The 20,607-nt window shown below is 49.1% G+C and overlaps 1 protein-coding gene and 1 long non-coding RNA gene across 2 annotated transcripts in view; both read left to right on the plus strand.

Annotated features, from left to right (window-relative positions):
• LOC308458829 overlaps positions 1–20,607 on the plus strand; it is a 334,934-nt gene that overhangs the window by 16,249 nt on the left and 298,078 nt on the right. The window lies entirely within an intron of this gene.
• SIGMAR1 (sigma non-opioid intracellular receptor 1) lies at positions 304–6,002 on the plus strand. The gene is made up of 4 exons (XM_080973680.1): positions 304–496; positions 1,921–2,121; positions 2,939–3,031; positions 3,119–6,002. The coding sequence occupies exons 1-4, from the start codon at positions 319–321 to the stop codon at positions 3,340–3,342; spliced, it is 696 nt and encodes a 231-aa protein (XP_080829806.1). The 5' UTR covers positions 304–318; the 3' UTR covers positions 3,343–6,002.

Genomic DNA, 20,607 nt, shown 5'->3' on the forward strand with positions numbered 1-20,607 from the left:
CGCCTCACGTGACAGAACGCGCGGTGGGCGGTGCCCGGGGTTGGCGGGGGAGGAGCGAGCAGACGCGCGCGCGAAGCGGCCTTCGAAGAGCGTCGCCCCGGATCGCCATTGGCGGGGACGCTCGGGCGCCTTCTGCCGCCATTGGCCGGCGGGCGCAGCGCGGGGCGTGATTGGCCGGCCGTCCTGAGGCGGCGAGGCTCGCCATTGGCTCTGCTCGGGGTTGTCCGGCTGCCCGTGGCGCAGGCGCGGTTGCCCCGATCCGCCTCCTCCTGCTGCTGCTGCCGCTTCGTCTCCTTCTCCTTCTCCAGCGCCTTCGGGATGCGGTGGCTGCCGGCGCCGCGCTGGGCCGGGCGCTTCGCGCGGGGGGCGGTGGCCGTGACGGCGGCGGCGGCGCTGCTGGTGGGGGCGCTGCGCTGCTGGGTCGCCCTCTCGGCCTCGTCGCGCCGCTTCGAGTTCGACCCCGAGGAGATCGCGCGCCTCGCCAAGCACCACGCAGGCGCGTCGCGGGGGGAGGGCGGCCTCCCCGGGCAGGGGCAGTCTACCTTGGGGGGGGGGAGAAGGGGCTGGTCGGGGTCTCTCTCTCGGGGGGGGGGGGGGGCTTTGGGTTCTTAGGCTGAGAGATCCGCCAGGCAGAAATGTAGTAAACAGAAATAATAATAACAACGGGGTTTTTCAGCTGCCCTTGCTTTTAATTCGGAAGGCACCATGAGTTCCTGTCAGGGGAAAAGGCAGGGTGTAAATATTTAGAGTGGTACCTCGGGTTACATACGCTTCAGGTTACATACGCTTCAGGTTACAGACTCCGCTAACCCAGAAATAGTGCTTCAGATTAAGAACTTTGCTTCAGGATGAGAACAGAAATTGTGCAGCGGTGGCAGCGGGAGGCCCCATTAGCTAAAGTGGTGCTTCAGGTTAAGAACAGACCTCCAGAACGAATTAAGTACTTAACCCGAGGTACCACTGTATATGCTGTGAACTGCCCTGAGATATATACAAATATAATAAATTTAAATAAATATGTGATGATAAGGAAACACCTCACTTCTTGGTTGTTGAAAATACGTGGTGTGGTTTGCCTTAAAAACAAACAAACCCTAACCAATGAAATTACCAATAAGGTAAAAAAAATCATTGGTGGTGTTTTGAGGCTTTCAAAAATTTAAAACAGCCATAGGTCAAAATTTGGAGTGACTTTCTAAACACTGGTGTCCAGCCCTGCTTCAACCCAGAGGCCGGGCAGCCGTCTGCCAGGGCTGCTTTAGTTGTGGCTCCTGCATTGCAGAGAGCAAGCCTTTGAGGTGCCCTTCCAAATGTACATTTCTTTGACTCCCGATGGGCTTTTGAGGGGGAACAGCCGTTTGTTTTAACTTCAACTCATTTCTTTTTTAAAGGAAAGGTGTGGCGTGAAAGGTTTTGGATGAACTGAAATGCATAAATGTTTTCAGATCTATGGAGGAGGCGGCATTTGCTTGCCCTTTTCCAGTCTACCTCAGGCAGCACCTTCCCTTCCATCTCTGTTCTTCCCTTTGGGAGGCTGACTCCTGGCTGCCCCAGAACACACAAAACATCTTAACCCTCTTGATGTTAATGGAAAAATCAACAGGGAGCAGCTGTCTGAAGCCCAGCTTGCTGGCCCTTGCTTGGCCACTGTCAGGGATTGTGTTTAGAGAGACAGGTCTTGCCAAGCGAAACAGTTTAGGGACTAAATAATTAGTTTTTAAGACTTGCTACTGATCTCTTACACGCTCAGACTTGTAAAGTCAAATGCTGATGGTGTGGATGGGCTCTCGGCTTATTCTAAGAGGGAGTCATCTGATCTGTTCTACCCAACAAGGGATAGAAGCTTCATTTCCACTTTCACAAGAAAGGGAGGCTGTCCTCACTAGGACTCAGTGTTGCTTTCCCCCCTGTTTCCTACAGGCCTGGACCACGAGTTGGCTTTTTCCAAGATCATTGTGGAACTGCGCAAGAAGCATCCAGGACACATCCTGCCAGATGAGGACTTGCAGTGGGTGTTTGTCAATGCCGGTGGCTGGATGGGTTCCATGTGCCTGCTTCATGCTTCCTTCTCTGAGTACGTTCTGCTCTTTGGCACAGCCGTTGACGCTGGGGGACACTCAGGTAAGCTAGATTGACCTACACAGGATGCTGATATAGAGGGTCAGAGACAAAGGTTTCTCTCTTCAAGCATCAGGAGAATAGAATTGGCTCCTAAGTTTAGAGGCGGTTTTATGTTTGACCTGCAATTTCATTGGTGGTGTTGGTGCAGATTATGCAGTCCATTTGGATTTGGGCACAAGGAACATTACTTCATACGCGTGTTCTGCATCCATATGCATTTTTAGCCAGAAGTAGATCCTCTTACAAATGGTAGAGCTTGTTCCCAAGTGCATATTTGAGCATTAACCATAAAGGGTGGATGTCGGCAAGCTGCTGTGTCTCAGTGCACATCCTGTAGAATTCAGAGTGATATGTTTGCAGCTGGCTCACCTGCTTAAACAGGCTGCCACATTTTGCACCAACTGCAGCTTTTGGATCATCTTCAAGGGTGGCCTCAAGTAGAGAGCTTTACATTAATTGAAACAGGAGGTTAATAGCTGGCAAATCAACCAGAGCTGGTAATAGGCACTCTGCCCCACTGACACCATTTGGTCTTCCGCTCCATCGAGACCTGATTGGCTATTCAATTCTTGAAGGCAGGAGCCACCTTTCCACACTTCTTCCTTTGGTGTAATCCACCCTGCTGCTAGTCTCTCCGTCCCCCACTTCCTCACCAAAGGATAAGACCTCTACAGCTGGCGGAGGATGAGATTTTGGCATTGCTTTCTCCACCTCCCTCCAAACCAGCAGTTACAGTAAGAGTAATCAAATCTCGTCTACTGGGTTGCGTTGCCTCTTAGTCCTTAACTGCTACTGGGTGCTGTTTCTTCCCTTGCAGGTCGATACTGGGCCGATATCTACGATACCATCATCTCGGGGACCTTCCGGCAGTGGAAAGAAGGAACAACCAAAAGTGAGATCTACTACCCAGGTGAGTTGCGTGTTCCTTGTAAGGTGATGCTTCTGTGGGGGGAGGAGCAGGACGAAACTCTTTAAGTGTTGTTGCCTGTTTGTGCAGGAGATACCATCATCCACCGGTCTGGAGAGGCCACGTCAGTGCAGTGGAGTGCCGGCACATGGATGGTGGAGTACGGCCGCGGTTTCATCCCTTCGACGCTCCCCTTTGCCCTTGCTGACACAATCTTCAGCACTCAGGACTTCCTCACCCTCTTCTACACTGTGCGTGTTTATGTCAAGGGGCTGCTCCTGGAGCTCAATGCCTACTTCAGCGACTCGGGCTAGTGAGCGCTCGCTGCTCCTTGGCTCCAAGTCAGTCATCATCCCCCTTGAAATGGAAGGCTCTCCTCCCTCATTGCCTCCCCTTGGCTGTGCTGTGTACTAGAGAGCAGTGGTGTACCTCGTGTGTTCAGAAATACCCACACAATACTGGGAGCATCATACATGTTTCAGCAGGCATAGAGAGGGCTCTACCAGCAATAAGAGGGAATCCTATCTTCCTATCTTTCAATACCTGAATGCTTCCTTCATGTATTTCTGTAAGTCTGCTGTGCTCTGCAAAGTGATTTAATGGGTGCTTTAATGGAAATGTGGACGGCCAAGATTCAGGGTTTCTTTGGCCATGCATAGACGAGAGAGAGGCTGTTGCATTACATTCTGGGTGTGATTGAGCCACCTTAGGATGCAACCTACTGAGCTCATGTCAGTGCATGGCTTTTGCTTTTGCTTTTCTTTTTGGGGGGATGGGGGTGCTTGAAACATATATACACATACCACCATCTCTAGAAATGAATGGTGTTGGAGCAGCAGCAGTACAATGAGAGTCTCTGAGCTCCCCCAGTATATTTGCACTACTGTTTAACACAGACCAAAAAAAAAATACTTCCTGCTAAATTTTGATCCTCTCCTACCCACCCCCCTTGATTTGACATGGGCATTTTCCTGTTCCTCTGTCGGTAGGTGTGGTTGGTTCTGTGGGGCCTGCTGTGTGGGGCACTTGGCTCTTGGTCTGTGTTTGTAACATGACTTTTCCTGTATGTCTTAATCCCCACGGGGCCAATGTCTGGGAGGGAGCTGCCTTCCATCCTCAAAATGGGTTGCACGTTCTCAAGAGGACCTCATCCAGTTTTATCCTGTAATACTAATACGGAGAGCCACTGTCCATCGCCTTAACTTAGAGCCTTACTCTGGTGGCCTCTTCAGCTATGCACGCATGTGTAGATATATAGATATATATTTGTATACCTCTTAGTGTTGATGTCTGTGGCAGGATGCCATATGGCCACTGTTCCCAGGGATGGTTTTTGATTCAACCCTGGGGTGAGAATCTCGGTTGGACCAGACACTGCTCTTATTTCTTTTTTTCTTCCACAGTTCCTAATTGGGCTTGAGCCCAAAGGTAGAATTTTTAGGCTCAAAATTCAACTGGGTTTGGGGGGGCGGGGAGGTGTAGGGCCAAACCCAGGGATGATTTCATGGGGGTGGCAAAACTGGGTGAAAAGCTTGCTTCGGCTTCCTGTTGGGTGGCCATAGTGGTAGCATTTGCTCTTCTCTCTTTTCCTTTCCACTGTTTCTTTAGCAAAGACAGAACTCTTCTTCACCAAATGTCAGTTGCAACCCCCCACCCTGGTATAGTAAAGTTCCAGGATATTTGGATGGTTGGGAGGGGGAGAGAACTGGAAGCCCCAAGAGGAGGAGAGTTTTTAAGGACCCCTCTCACATATTGTGCAAACTGCCTGCCTTTAAGTTGCCTGCAAATGGGACTATGAAATGGGGCGTGGTTGCCCTAGCCGTAGTTCCAAAGGTTTTGATAGATCATGTATCTCTGCCCTAACCACTTCCTCTTAGCACCTAATAACCGTGTTCTTCAGATAACCGACTGCAGAAGAAACCTTCCTTTCCCCTGCAAATGGAATCTTATTTGGTGGCAGGGCCACCTCAAAAAGTTAAGGATTGCAGAAGCTGTACTTGCCAGCCCTCAGACCTTGTTCCCACCTCTGTCCTTCCAAACCATAGTTTCTTCTTTCCAGTCTTTTCACTTGAAACGCTGTTGTAACTGGGCAGGATGTTTGTCTTCCACCCCTATCTATCATTTACCCTCAGTTCCTTCGCTTTTCTTCCTGGGTATTCCATCTAGTTCCTATGTGTGCAAATAGAGACTTCTTTTGACTTGGGTCGTGTTTGCAGCAGTTCCTGTTCAAGAGGGAAAGAGAGAGAGCTCAGCTGGAGTGCTGGCGTTCCCCACAGTTGCTGACAACCTTCCTGGGCTTTCTCCCCACCCATGACAACACAGTTCTTGCATGGGGAGGCTGCAGTGCAGACTGCATGATCCAAGCCGGTCTTGCAGTTTATTCCTTTTGGCTGTTTTGGTGGCAGGTGACAAGTGCAGCTAAAATGCCCGAACCCCTCCTGCAAGAAGCAGCTGCGTAGGTGTGCCTTTAGAAAGGTCACCCCAGGTGCTCAAATCTGTGTACTTGGTATGCTTTTGTCTAAAAACCCTGGAGCCAGGTGCTAGCTTACCTAATGGTCCCAGCTGATTAGCAAGCCTTAGAACCTGAAAGGGCAGCTAGTTCCCCTTCTTTATTCTACCCACCCCAACTTCCCCTGGGGCTGAACACTTCTTTATTTGAATCAGGATGCAGTGATGGTTGCCGGCAGCTGACCTGTTTGCAGGCTTCCTCTGTCCCAGCTTCTGCTAGCTCCTGTCAGAGGAGTCCCACGGGCTAGCATTAGCAGCGGCTGAGAATCAGATTCATTTCCAGTACAATATCCTTGTCACCAGCCAAACATGTAGCATGTGTCTGGTTACCGTCTCAGTTACTGCAACTGTGCCTCCGTGCACAGCCGACCTGGGTCTTTTGTTTGCCAACCAGTGTTTGAGAATAAATTGGTGTGTATGATTGTTATACTTCGACAAAAAGATAATATAATGAACCATGATTAAACTCGCCGTTGTGTGTCTGTTTTTGTTATTGATTGTTGAAAACAGTGGCAAAATGAATGTTTGCTTCATATTGGTCTTTGTAGGGCAACTGCGAGCTGGAAAGTGGATCTGCGTGACTTTCTTTCCAGATCCTTGGTAGATGTTCAGGCTCATTTGTCACAACTCATGCATTTCCAAGACATGCGTCTTTTCCACTAGAAGAAACAAAAAATGATGCCTTATTAGTTGGCTTAACATTGATTTTAAGGGGGGGGGGGGGGGGCCTCATGCAGAATTAACACTTTCCCAGCAAGGATTAAAGATGAGAGAAAGAAATACGAGAGAGTGAAGGGTAAACTGTCTGCAGGATTAAGGTGATCACTGGAGTAGAGGAGTACTCCTTGGAATTTTGATTAATAAAAACTGTAAAACTTGTCCCTCAGCAGGAACTAGATTTGCCTGTCTCCAGACACTGAACTTACAGGTGCCATCGTTCAACAGCACAGGTGTCACTGAAAGGCCTTTAGGACACTTAAGTTTTGAAAGGGTCATCCTTTGAGTATATAATGTTTTGAGCATATAATGCCAATCCTCTGGGCCCAATTCAAAGTGCTGGTTTTGACCTAGATTCAGGTAGGTAGCCGTGTTGATCTGATGCAGTCGAAATAAATAAATTGTCCAGTAGCACCTTAGAGGCCAACTAAGTGTGTTCTAGGTATAAGCTTCCATGTGCATGCACACTTGCTAATGGACAATTTTTTTTATTTATTTTGGTTTTGACCTATAAAACTAAATTGCTCAGGACTGCAATGTCTCAAGGACCACATCTCCCCATATGAACCAACTCGGACCCTGTGATTATCATCTGAGACCTTTCTTCATGTGCCTCCTCTACACAAGAACGGGGTTTTTCTGTGGTGGCTTCCCACTTGTGGAAGGCTTTCCCCAGGGAGATTTGCCTGACACCTTCATTACATATCGTTAGGTGCCAGGCAAAAACAGTCCTCTTCTCCCAGGCCTTTGATTAAACCATCAATGGCCTTTTAAACTGGGTGGGTGATGTTTTTTTTAAGATGGTATGTATTTTTGTGTTTTTCTAATGTAAACTGCCCTGTGATCCTCGGATGAAAGATGGTATAGAAATTTTATAAAACATCATGGAATTGTAGAATTCAAAGGGACCACAAGGGCCATCTAGTCCAACCACCTGCAATGTGTGAATCTTCTTGCGCAACGTGGGGTCAAACCCATAACCCTGAGATAAAAAATCTCCTGCTCTAACAACTGAGCAACCCCATAGGTCAAAACAACCCCTCATGGGGTTTTATAATCGAAGTTCAATATTGATTCTTGCCCTAGAGGGTCAAGAGCAAGCTACTTGGTTCTGTGCACTGTCTACCTAATTGCTGTTTTGCCCTCCTGCATCCAGTTGGCCTTTCTAGAGTGGAATACAGTGTCCTAAGTCAAGGAAATCCCTAGCTTGCGGAGTTACTAGATAACATCTTCCTGAACAGATCTGATTGGATCATGAGGACACTACACTCACCCACTGCCCAATTCATTGTTGGACTTTCTGCAGAGAATGTAACAGATTTGTCTGATGCTCAGAACATTTCTTATTTTGCCCTTTTCTGCTTTTAGTCATTTTTTAAAGAACGGCACTGCATTAAAATGTTAGTAACCAGTGACCAAGGTTCTTCTTACCTTGTTTCCTGCAGTCGAGCGACACCAGAACATCCGCCATGTAAATCTAGCCTCTCGACCACTTCTGACTCCTAATGCAACAGACCTTTCTTCCCTGTGAAGGCTCATTTTGCAGAATACCTGCCTGTTTCTCACAGCCCCGCATTCGGCTTCTTGGCTGTCAACAGGCTTGTAGTGTTCTCTCTTTTCCCCATTCCCTAAATGGAGGCAGGAAAAGGCTGGTGCCTATCTCAAAAGGAAAATCCCATGCTTGCTTTTTATTATTTGGAGTTTACAGGAGAAACGGGATAGCTGTTGCTGGGGCTTTATTCACTGGGTGCTTTTCCAGTTGTGAAACTACAACTAATCCAGAAAGCAGCAGCTAGACTGGTGACTGGGAGCGGCCACCAAGACCACGTAACAACGGTCTTGAAAGACCTACATTGGCTCCCAGCACGTTTCTGAGCCCAATTCAAAGTGTTGGTGTTGACCTTTAAAGCCCTAAACGGCCTCGGTCCTGTATACCTGAAGGAGTGTTTTCACCCCCATTGTTCTGCCCGGACGCTGAGGTCCAGCGCCGAGGGCCTTCTGGCAGTTCCCTCGCTGCGAGAAGCCAAGTTACAGGGAACCAGGCAGAGGGCCTTCTCAGTGGTGGCCCCTGCCCTGTGGAATGCCCTCCCATCAGATGTTAAAGAGATAAACAACTACCTGACATACAGAAGACATCTGAAGGCAGCCCTGTTCAGGGAAGTTTTTAATGTGTGACATTTTAGTGTATTTTTGGTCTTTGTTGGAAGCTGCCCAGAGTGGCTGGGGAAACCCAGCCAGATGGGCGGGGTACAAATAATAAATGATGATGATGATGATGATGCCCAAAACACACGTTACTTTAGAGGGCAAGGTATGGATCTGCCTGAACCCCAGCTCATCCATGAAACCGTTCTATGCAGAAACCTCTAGGGGACAAGACAGCATGGACCTTCGACTGAGAGTTCCTTTGACTTTTTCCCTGCACCAAAAGAAGCAATGCATCCGATATGTGCTTCGTCTACTCCCTATGCCTCGTGAGATGTGGTCTGCAACCACCACTAGGTGACAGTGGTAAGGAGGGCCACTTTGGGGAGGGTGACAACCCACCCACTGGAAGTGGTTCTGTGGGTCACTTTTGCCTCCTTGCTACCTGCTGCTGGCAAAAGTGCCTAGGACTTGCTGATCAGAAGGTCGGCGGTTTGAATCCCTGTGACGGGGTAAGCTCCCGTTGCTCGGTCCCTGCTCCTGCCAACCTAGCAGTTCAAAAGCACGTCAAAGTGCAAGTAGATAAATAGGTACCGCTCCAGCGGAAAGGTAAACAGCGTTTCCGTGCGCTGCTCTGGTTCGCCAGAAGCATCTTAGTCATGCTGGCCACACAACCCAGAAGCTGTATGCCAGCTCCCTCGGCCAGTAAAGCGAGATGAGCGCCGCAACCCCAGAGTCGGTCACGACTGGACCTAATGGTCAGGGGTCCCTTTACCTTTACCTTTTTCAACCTGGTCTCCGGTGGACTGCATGTCCCATCAGCCCCCAGCTTGCTGAGTGGGCCTTGTGGGACTTCTAGTCTAAAAGGTGATTGGTATAGATGGTGTTGCTTCGATATCCAGTCATTGGACCTGCCACCAACCTTCCCCAGAGCGAACTTGCATGCCTTGCTATATGTGGCTTCCTACAGTACTATTGCTTGCTAAAACTTACAACATGCGCCAGACATCACGGGAGTAATATCTACTGCTTCACTGCCTGCACTGTACCTTGATTTGAATCAAACCACCAGTGCTCAATGTTTCTGAGCTCCAGCAGGTGGCCCTATTGCCCAGTTTAATGCCGGTCTCGCTGCCTGCGAGGACTCCTTAAATTTTATCCATGGAGATCAATTGCTGAAATTCCCCCACTTAAACAAGGAAATAAGCCCAAACCATTGTTTATCAAAAATTAGGTGCCACCTGATCCTGCAGTTTAAAAAATATATAAAATAAAGCATTGAAATCATTGATAAATAAAACAGGGATTTAAAAATATTCAAAGGATGGTTAAAATTAGCAGTAAAAAGAAAACACATGCAATTTCTACATGTCTGCTTTGGCTTGCCTTAAAAAACATTTTAAGTAGGTGCCAAAAAGAATACAGCAAAAGGGCCGGCCTCGTGTCAAACGGCAAGGAGTTCCAAAGTGTAGGTGATCCTACACTGAAATATAAAGTGTGGAATAATCTTCTGTGGTACCTGTAACAGGGCCAGTTCTGCAGATTAAAGCAGCTGACTGGGCATAAACTTAGTATGGGCTAAAGAAATCTTGCATGGAAACCAGCCCAAATCCGTTAAGGTTGCCATATACTAATAGCCTCTTTGGCGATTAGTATATGGCATAAGGTTGGCGGTTCAAATCCCTGCAACAGAGTGAGCTCCCGTTGCTCTGTCCCAGCTCCTGCCAACCTAGCAGTTCAAAAGCACACCAGTGCAAGTAGATAAATAGGTACCGCTGCAGCAGGAAGGTAAACAGCGTTTCCGTGCGCTCTGGTTTCCTTGACAGTGTCCCGTTGTGCCAGAAGTGGTTTAGTCCTGCTGGCCACATGACCCGGAAAGCTGTCTGTGGACAAATGCTGGCTCCCTTGGCCCGAAAGCAAGATGAGCGCCACAACCCCATAGTCGCCTTTGACTGGACTTAACCATCCAGGGGTCCTTTACCGTACCTTTTTACCATTAGGGTAATAGAAGGCTGTGTGTTAAAGATGATTAAAAAGCAAAAAATTAATAAAAATAAAAATAGAACCAGGCACTGTTCCAGGGCCAACATGACCCCTTCTGATCCAGGTGTTATGGAGAGACATAACATCTGGACAAACATATGTCATACTGTCGGCAACTTGCCCCCACACTCCTAATAACCCCTCCCAGCAGCTTCATGCAGATATTGAATAGCATTGGGAATAGCATAGTTCCCTGGGGCTCCACACAGCATCACTGCCAGGGACCCCAGCGCAGTGCTACTCTCTGGACTGGGTTCCATTGGTAGGAGTGGAAGTACTGGCGCACAGTGCCCCCCAATTCCCACTCCACCGTTGCTAACCAGTTGCCCCGGGGGAAGCCTTGCTGGAAACTACAGGAAGGGAGAGGGCTCTCGCGCTCCGATTCTGCTTGCGGTTTCCCACAGACATCTGGTCGGCCACTGTGAGAACAGGAGGCTGGACTAGGCGGGCCATTGGTCTGATCCAGTAGGCTTCTCTTATGTTAAGGTGTGGGAACAGCCTGGGAGCTGGTTGTCGTGCATATTTACTGCTTGTGAGATGCAACGTTCTGGCAAACTGGTGAGTGGAGTTGAGCCAACGAGGGCAACCTTTAATAATAAATAATAGTAATAAATTTTAATTATACCCCATCCTCCCCAGCCAAGACTGGGCTCAGGGCGGCTAACACTAGGTCTAAAAACAATTGATTCATATACAACTTTAAAACAAGATTAAAATACAACACTAAAATGCAGCCTTGTTTCAGTAGAAACTCAAATAAAAAACTTTTTGGGGATGAAAATGTCAAATCTTCACCAAGGCCAGCTATCCAGACTGGTCCTACGTGAGCCAGAAAAAAGCCAGGGAAGTCCCCAAATAGGAGTTCCATCACAGAAGGAGAAAGGAAAAAGGGAAGAGGGGGAGGGGGAGGGAATCAAATTAATTCCAAGCCAAAGGCCAGGCAGAACAACTCTGTCTTGCAGGCCCTGCGGAAAGAAATCAGATCCTGCAGGGCCCTGGTCTCATGAGACAGAGCGTTCCACCAAGTTGGGGCCGGTACTGAAAAGGCCCTGGCTCTGATTGAGGCTAATCTGACTCCCTTAGGGCCCGGGACCTCTAGGGTGTTACTATATATGGACCTTAAGGTCCTCCGTGGAGCAGACGGGGAGAGGCGGCCCCGTAGGAACTTTGATGGGTGGGTGTTACTCTCTGCCACTGCATTTCGGCAATTTCAGCATCCATTCAGCTGTGTGTGCCTTCCCAGGTCTGTGAAGTCCCCTCTCACCCCTTAAAGTCCGTTGACCTTTCATGGGTGCCTTGGTTTTGAAGGACAAGTGGCAACCTCTGACTTGGGTTTCAGCAAACTCCAGCTCTTGCCAGCCTCGCTTCAGAAGCTGCCTAATGAAGATGTTGAGGCAACAAGCAAAGAGCGACAGCACTGAGCCCAGACTTTCTTTTTCTCCTCCTCCTCCTTTTCCCCTTTCCCAGTGCGAGATGTGAAGCCCATCTCAAAGCGAAATACTAAAAAGTTAAAGCAAATCAATGTTGATTTGCATTCCTGTGCTGAGGTTTTCGCACTGCCCGATAGATCGATAGGTTCTTCATTCCTTCAGCAAAGAGTTGCTCAAACATAGTTTAAAACAAAATAGATATAGCGATTGCAAGTAACTGGAAGCTGGCGGCTTTTGAAATCTCATCACTGAGCCTGCTGGGAACTCTTCCCAAGGCCCCCACACGAGCCCCGATCTATCCTATTGATTGTAATAGGTGACACTAATTAATAAACAGAGAAGCTAATGAATGTGACAGCTGCCCTGCCATCCGTTGGCGCTTCCAACTGGTATCTCATAATTACAAAGTTTTCTTGGTGGAAGGAATCCAGTTAGATTAATTAAAAACACTTCCAGGACGGCTCCCAGGACTTTGAGGCCTCCGGCGATCCGTTTAGGGCTGTACTGAAAAGTGGTTGGGTTCATAGTTCAAACAAAGATGGGGAGTTTCTGGAGAGACAGCAGGGAGTGTGGTGGAATTCGTAACATCTTCTTTGAAATTGGTCAGTTGATTTGACTTGCTTCTTTTCTTTCTGTGCATCAGCACTTGAGATCTCATCACCCCCTGAAATTCAATTCACACTATTTTCTATTAGTATTATTATTTACATTTCTATATCACCCTTCATCTGAGGATCACAGGGATGTTTACAATGTTGTTGTTGTTGTTTAGTCGTTTAGTCGTGTCCGACTCTTCGTGACCCCCTGGACCAGAGCACGCCAGGCATTTCTATCTTCCACTGCCTCCCGCAGTTTGGTCAAACTCATGCTGGTTGCTTCGAGAACACTGTCCAACCATCTCATCCTCTGTCGTCCCCTTCTCCTTGTGCCCTCCATCTTTCTTCAACATCAGGGTCTTTTCCAGGGAGTCTTCTCTTCTCATGAGGTGGCCAAAGTCTTGGAGCCTCAGCTTCAGGATCTGTCCTTCCAGTGAACACTCAGGGCTGATTTCCTTCAGAATGGAGAGGTTGGATCTTCTTGCAGTCCATGGGACTCTCCAGAGTCTCCTCCAGCACCAGAATTCAAAAGCATCCATTTTTGGCGATCAGCCTTCTTTATGGTCCAGCTCTCACTTCCATACATCACTACTGGGAAAACCATAGCTTTAACTATACGGACCTTCGTTGGTAAGGTGATGTCTCTGCTTTTTAAGATGCTGTCTAGGTTTGTCATTGCTTTTCTCCCAAGAAGCGGGCGTCAAGCACAAAAATACATGCCATAATAACAAACAAAAACCATACCTACCACACACACAGTTTAAAATGCCATAAATTGCCTTTTTGCTTGGTACATAAATATATGCAATGAAGGCACCTGGTGAGTCTCTCTGGGAAGAGTGAGGAGCCACTGCAGAAAAGACCCCGTTCTTGTGTTACCACCCTCTGGACCTCTCAAGGAGGAGGCACACAAAGAAGGGCCTCAAAAGATGATCTCAGGGTCCAGGTAGGTTCATATGGAGAGAGAAAGTCCTTGAGGTACTGCAATCCTGAGCCTTCTAAGGCTTTACAGGTCAAAGCCAGCACTCTGAATAAGGGCCAGCCCCCTGCTAGTATCACAGGGGAAGGTGGGCTAATAGGATGCCCTGATATCTCCCCTCCACAGGTGGAGCAGTGCACAGCAGAAAACTGGATCATGTCCGGTCCCACATTAGCACTCGGCCTGAGGTGAAGTGCTAAAGTTATGCTAAAGTTAGCCTGAAGCCCTATGCACACACACCCGGAAGCAAGCTTCATAGAATCGTGGACTCGCAGAGTTGGGTCATCTAAGTCCTACCCGCTGCAGGAATCACATAGGCAGGTGCAGAGAAATGGGCTGTGGAGCTTCTCAGAATGTACAGGTCTCCCAGTAGATCGCAGAGCAGCCTGCGAAAAATCAACAAAGCCACCGAGTTGGGTGGCTTTTAAAAAGGATCAGACAAATTCAGGGAGGAGGAGGCAATCAATGGCTCCTAGCCATGAGATCTGTGCTCTGTGTCCACATTTGGAGGTCGAAATACTTTTGAATAACCATTGCTAGAAACCGCAGGTGGGGAGAGTTGCTCTTGTGCTCGAATCCCCTTTACAGGCTTCCCATAATAGGTGTCTGGTTGGTCACTGTGAGAAGAGGATGAGATGAGCCATTGGCGTGATCCAGCAGTTCTCTTCTTATGTTGTTAGTCTAACTCTGCCCAATAAAATCCCTAATTTCTTGACCTGTTGACTTTGCTTTGCCCGAGGAATAATCAGGGCTACCACCTTTCATTGACTAGTGTGCTAGATCAATTGATTAAAGCGCCTTTTAATCAACTAGAAAGGCATCCCTCTGCAGACGCAAGGGACCTATTAGCAGGATTCCGTTTGACTTGGCAGGCTCTCTTGTCAAAACCCTGCTGGAGTTTGAAAATCTGGGCTCTCCAGGCTCTGTCCACTTTGGAGGTCCTGAGCCTCAAGGAGGTTAGATTGGTTTCAACTAGGGCCAGGGCCTTTTCAGCACTGGCCCCGACGTGGTGGAACGCTCTGTCACAAGAGACTAGGGCCCTGCGGGACTTGACATCTTTCCGCAGGGCCTGCAAGACAGAGCTGTTCCGCCTGGCCTTTGGTTTGGACTCGGTCTGACCCTTATATTTTCCCTCCCCTTATGGTCATGATTTATCAGCTATTTTAAAATTAGGCTGCATTTTAAATTGCATTTTAACCTGTATTTTAAATTTGTTTCCCCCCCTCTCTTTTTCCCCTATTATGTTTTTACTGTGATTTTATTGGTGTTAGCTGCCCTGAGCCCAGCTCTGGCCAGGGAGGGCGGGGTATAAATAAAATTTATTATTGTTATTATTCTGACCTCCAGATGTTTTCAGACCACAACTCCCATCAGCTCCAGCCAGCCATGGCAGAGGGCACCATCTTGGAGGGAAATGGTCTACAGCAGTAGTTTCCAGCTGGTGGTCTGTGGATCCCAGAGGATCTGTGACACCATTCACATAACAAAAGCTACTGTTGGGTGTCTGTGGCTTGGCTTTTGAAAAACAGAGGGTCTGTAGTACTTAGCCCATTGGGAAACACTGGTCTACAACTAAGTTGTCCTCTTGTCTTTGAGGGAGTTGATGGGGTTGAAGCCACTAGAATGACAGAGCATAAGCAGTAGAAGATGCAAGAGGAATCCCACTGACTACAAGACAGCCAGTTTTGAATATCTTCCATGATGGGCTGGTAGTGAAGTGGAATAATAGAATTATCAAATTGGAAGGGGCTCCAAGAGTCATCTAGTTGAGTCCCCGGAATGCAAGAATCACAGCTAAAGAATCTCAGACAAATGGCCACCCAACCTCTGCTTAAAAACCTCCAATGAACACAGGCTGGATGGCTATCTGCAGTCTTGCTTTTCTGCCATTATTGCATCTGCAACATGCCATCCTGCTGAACTTGTCCAGTTTCACGGTCCGGTTCACGGGCGATCAAAGTCCCAGCTGGGGACGTCGGGACCAGGGACAAGATGGCGGGGTGGGAGCAGGAATGGGGGTCCAGAAGCCAGGAGTCAGGAAGTCAAGGGTCCAAGGGTCAAGAAGCAAGGAATTAAGAAGTCAGGGGTCCGAGGATCAAGGATCAAGAAGCAAGGAGTCAAGGAGCCAAACGCAGCAAGGCAGGAAAGAGCCAAAGGGAAACTTATATGCCTTCCCGGCTCTTGCCACCAGGTGCTGTGAGTTACCAATCGGCCTCACCTGTGCGGCCGTGCCTTGCCTCTCCAGAACAAACTTAGGAAGGCCCCAGTCCTGCAAAGTCTTACCGATCACAGGGCCTGGCTCCTGCACGCACTCCTGGCACCCAGGTAGTTAGGACGCTGGTGGAACCTTCTGGGAATGATCCCTGTCTTTCCCTCCTGTGTATTCCAGCAACTGATATTCAGAAGCATCGCTGCCTCCAATTGTGGTGGGAGAACATGGTCATTGTAGCTAGTCACCATCAATAGCCCTCTCCTCCTCCATGAATTTGTCTAATCCTCCTTTAAAGCTATCTAAGTTGGTGGTCATCACTGCCTCCTGTGGGCATGAGTTCCACAGTTTAACTATGTGCTGCGTTACAAAGGACTATCTTTCATCTCCTCCTGAATCTTCTAGCCATCAGCTTCGGGGGATGCCCATGAGTTCTGGTGTTACCAGAGAGGGAGGAAAACTTTCTTCTCTCTACTTTCTTCCATGTTTTGCAGGAAATGAGCAAGGAAAGAAGATGCCTTCGAAGTACCCTAAAGTTTGGAGCACTGGACAAACTCTCCTCCCAAAACTCCCATCTGTAATTAGTGGAGAAGAAGTTCCATTCTGGTTGGGGGGGGGGGGCGTGGAGAGGCGAGGAAGTATCAGATGGGGAGGGAGATAAAGGAGCATAGAGTCTGTGCCGCCTTTGTTCTGTTGAGTCGATAGTTTTATTGAAAGAGACGCCACCACAAAAAAGAAAGGAAGGATAAATAAAAGCTTTGTTCAACAAAGAGTGACAATTAAAAATGGCAAGGCTTGCAAAAGGAGCCGTGATATAAGGGGGGAATAACCTTGGGAGGATCAATTGTCACAGTTTCTATGCGCCGTAAAATGCAGCACTGGCAACCCATAGCATAGGCGAGGCAGGCGCCTGGTGTAATATTTGGGGGTTGGTGGGTTAGGGGATTCTTAAGACAGGTACATCCCCCATCAAAAAGGTCTGAAACTAGGAGAGGTTTCCAGGGGACACCATCCATGTCCTTCAACTCTGAGGACAACCGTCCAGTAAATTGGATGGGGCAACAAAGTCTGACACAACAGATTCTCCCAGTCTATGCCTGTAAGTTGCTTGGCCTTTGTAGCTCTATCTATTCAAGAAGATTCAGGACAGATAAAAGGCAGGAGGCACTGATGGCCACCAGATTGGAAGTGAGCCTCATTTAAAGTTCTGGTCATGGAACCATAGACTTGTAGAGTTCAAAGGGACCTTCAAATGTCATCTAGTCCAATTCCCTGCATAAATCCCTCAGGCAGGTGCTGTGATGGCCTGGGACGCAGGCTCGGACTCGGAACCAGAGGAGACTCAGTCTGCACCGGATCCTCTGCCTCAGGCATCACCTGGACCGAGTCTGGGGCCTGATCCTGAAGAGTCCCAATCTGCACAGGTTCCCCTGCAACAAACCCCAGCTGGGCCAAGTCAGGGGCCTGAGCCTGCCTGGGCTCCAGATGCAGGGATGACCTCGTTCCCTCCAGCTGGGCCATCACTTACAGCTGCTCCACTACCGGTTGGGTCAGGGGAGGCTGAGGCGGCCCCTGGGTCTAGTCACCCACCGACGTTTCCCGAGCTGCAGAGACTGAGGTTTGAGAGAAGGAGAGACCTGAGTACTCACAGGAGGAGTGCTCGCCTTCAGGCAAAACAGGGAGGTGAGTCACTGGGGGATCAGGACCGGCCACTACCCCAACAAAGATAAAAGGCTGTTGGACCCTGCCCCAGGTTGCGGGAGCAACATTGCTGTTTGCCAGATCCTGCCTGTGATCCTGTGCCTGACCTTGCCTGGTTTCCTGCCTCGTGTCCTGCCTTGGCCCTGTCGGACTGACTCCTAGCGGAACCTTCGGATTCTGGACCGGACCTGGACTGCATTTCCCGGGTTACCCCTGAGCCCAGCACAGTCCACCACATTCCAAGTCTGTTCCACTGTTAAACACTTCTTACTGTCAGAAAGTTCTTCCTGATATTTAGTCGGAATCTCCTTTCTTGCAATTCGAATCTGTTGGTTCCATTTCCCCTCCACCTCTGGAGCGGCAGAAAGCAAGCTAGCTCCATCTTCCATGTGACAACCCTTCAGATATCTGAAGGTGGCTATCAAATCTCAGTTTCCTCTTCTCTAAGCTAAACATCCCCTATTCCCTCAAGCTTTCCTCATAAGTCTTGGTTTCCAGATCCTTGATCATCTTGGCTGCTCTCCTCTGCACACCTTGCCAATCTCCTCCTTATCCAGAAGCAGAGCTGCTGACAACATCCAGGCCAGGAGAACAGGGCTGCTCCTGCCAAACAGGTCGGGACTTCAGCTGAGCATTTGCCCTCTCCATAATCGGCAAAACTAACACAGTCTCTTGACAAGGGGAACATTTATACGATGGATATTCTTGCCGTTTCCTTCCCTGAATCATAAGAACGTAGGAAGAGCCTGCTGGATGAGGCCAATGGCCCATCTTGTCCAGCATCCTGTTCTCGCAGTGGCCAACCAAATGCCTTTACTGGGAAACCCGCAAGCAGGACGTCAGCACAGGAGGCCTCTCCATTCCTGTAAAAAGGTAAAGGTAAAGAGACCCCTGACCATTAGGTCCAGTGGTGGCCAGCTCTGGAGTTGCGGCGCTCATCTTGCTTTATTGGCCGAGGGAGCCGGTGTACAGCTTCCGGGTCATGTGGCCAGCATGACTAAGCCGCTTCTGGTGAACCAGAGCAGTGCATGGAAACGCCGTTTACCTTTCCGCCAGAGTGGTACCTATTTATCTGCTTGCACTTTGACGTGCTTTCGAACTGCAAGGTTGCCAGGAGCAGGGACAGAGCAACGGGAGCTCACCCCGTCGTGGGGATTCGAACCGCCGACCTTTTGATCGGGAAGCCCAAGGGGCTCAGTGGTTTGGACCACAGCGCCACCCGCGTCTCCTGAAGAGCAACGACAAGGAAGACGTTCCACATGTCGAATCATAGAATTATAGAATTGGAAGGGACCCCCAGGGGCCATCTACACCAACCCCCCCCCCCCACAGTGCAGGTAGCTCACCCTGTCGTGGGGATTCGAACTGCCGACCTTCTGATCGGCAAGCCCTAGGCTCTGGTTTAGACCACAGCGCCACCCGTGTCCCTATCTCCATTCCTGTAGTTTCCTGCAACTGGTATTGAGAAGCATCACTGCCTCCAACTATGGAGGGCAGAGCGTAGCCAGCATGCCTGGTGTCCATCGATAGCCCTCTCTTTCTCAAATCACCTCCCTTGGGCACTAGGGAAGCCATCTGCCCCTAGCAGGCTGTGCCAATTTGACCCCCGCCCTGCCCAGGCCTCTTCCCCTGTGTTTGGCGAATTATACTGCTGGAAGCAGCAAAAAGAGAAAACTGACATTGTCAGTGGAGTTATCGACGCGGAGGAGAAGAAAAGAGCCGGGCCTTGGGGGATTAGCCGGTGCCTGGGGCCAGGGACCTCCAAAGCCTCGAGCGGAAGATTTAATGAGCAACGGAAATCAATGGCTCTTAATCTGTGTCTAATCAGAGAGGACTGCGGCTGCTGTGGGTTCGAGAGGGTCGGGAGATGGGAGGTTGTGTCGGAGAGGCTGAGGCAGCCTGCACATCAAGATGTTTGGGACTACAACTCCCATCAGTCCCAGGCACAAAGGGTCCCGATCCACGTTAAGGCAAGGTGTGGATGGGCTCTCATCCTAGACCAGCAGTCTGCCTCTTTATCCGTTGTTCTGCGATGCTTCCCCAATGTTACCACACTTTTCTTGCATTATTGTTGCAATTAATTTATTCATCGCCTTTCAAGCCACTGTCTCAAAGCAATTTACAAGATAGTTAAAAGCAGTTAAAAGCAGAAGAAGAACAAATACCGTTTAAAACATGAATAAAAGCTGAACGAGTGGCTGGTTCTGGCAAGTCCCATTTATACAGCTGGGAAAGTCTGTTGGGACAAAGATAATAATGATGATGATGATGATGATGATGATGATTTTATTTATACCCCACCCTCCCCGGCCAGAACCGGACTCAGGATGGCTAACACCAATAAAATTACAATAAAAAGTAATAGGAAAGGGGGGGGGGGAAACAGTTAATTAAAATATGGGTTAAAATAAGGGTTAAAATACAATTTAAAATGCAGCCTCATTTTAGTAGTACAGTGGTACCTCGGGTTAAGTACTTAATTCGTTCCTGAGGTCCGTTCTTAACCTGAAACTGTTCTTAACCTGAAGCACCACTTTAGTTAATGGGGCCTCCCGCTGCTGCATCTCCCCCTGTCCTGGGTGCTCCACTGAGCACCCAGTGGGCATAGCCGGGTGAGACCAGCTCCACCCTCCTCACCCACCCAGGTTTGTAGACCAGATTGGCCTTCACAATCAGATCATGAATGAGGGAGGATGTACTCTGAACTGAGCCGACATTCACAACAGCATCCACTGGCTGACGGGACAACCGCAATTCCCCTGGTTGAAAGAGGGGCTGGCACAGGGCACAGTCACTAACTGCTTGTGCTGTGTGTGTCAGGAGTGCATGCAGGAGCCAGGCCCTGTGACCAGTAGGGCTTCGCAGGACTGGGGCCTTCCTAAGTTTGTTCTGAAGAGGCAAGGCGTGGCCGCACAGGTGAGGCCGATTGGTGACTCACAGCACCTGGTGGCAAGAGCTGGGAAGGGATATAAGGTCAGCATTTTCCCTTTGGCTCTTTGCCACAGCAACACGCTTCCTGCCTTGCTGGGTTTGTCTCCTTGCTTCTTGGACCCCTGACCTCGTGACTCCTTGCTTCTTGATCCTTGGACCCCTGACTTCGTGACTCCTTGCTTCTTGATCCTTGGACCCCTGACTTCGTGACTCCTTGCTTCTTGATCCTTGGACCCCTGACTTCGTGACCACTTGCTTCTTGATCCTCGGACCCTTGACTTCTTGACCACTTGCTTCTTGATCCTCAGACCCCTGACTTC

This window comes from Podarcis pityusensis (genome assembly GCF_964106645.2).
Source record: "Podarcis pityusensis genome assembly, chromosome: 11".
Lineage (NCBI taxonomy): Eukaryota > Metazoa > Chordata > Lepidosauria > Squamata > Lacertidae > Podarcis > Podarcis pityusensis.

Bases quoted from the DNA above. Each gene is read 5' to 3' on its own strand.
- SIGMAR1 (XM_080973680.1), top strand. From the start codon at position 319: ATGCGGTGGCTGCCGGCGCCGCGCTGGGCCGGGCGCTTCGCGCGGGGG. The intron at 2,122-2,938 runs GTAAGCTAGATT...CTTCCCTTGCAG, and splicing joins TGACGCTGGGGGACACTCAG to GTCGATACTGGGCCGATATC. The intron at 3,032-3,118 runs GTGAGTTGCGTG...CTGTTTGTGCAG, and splicing joins AAGTGAGATCTACTACCCAG to GAGATACCATCATCCACCGG.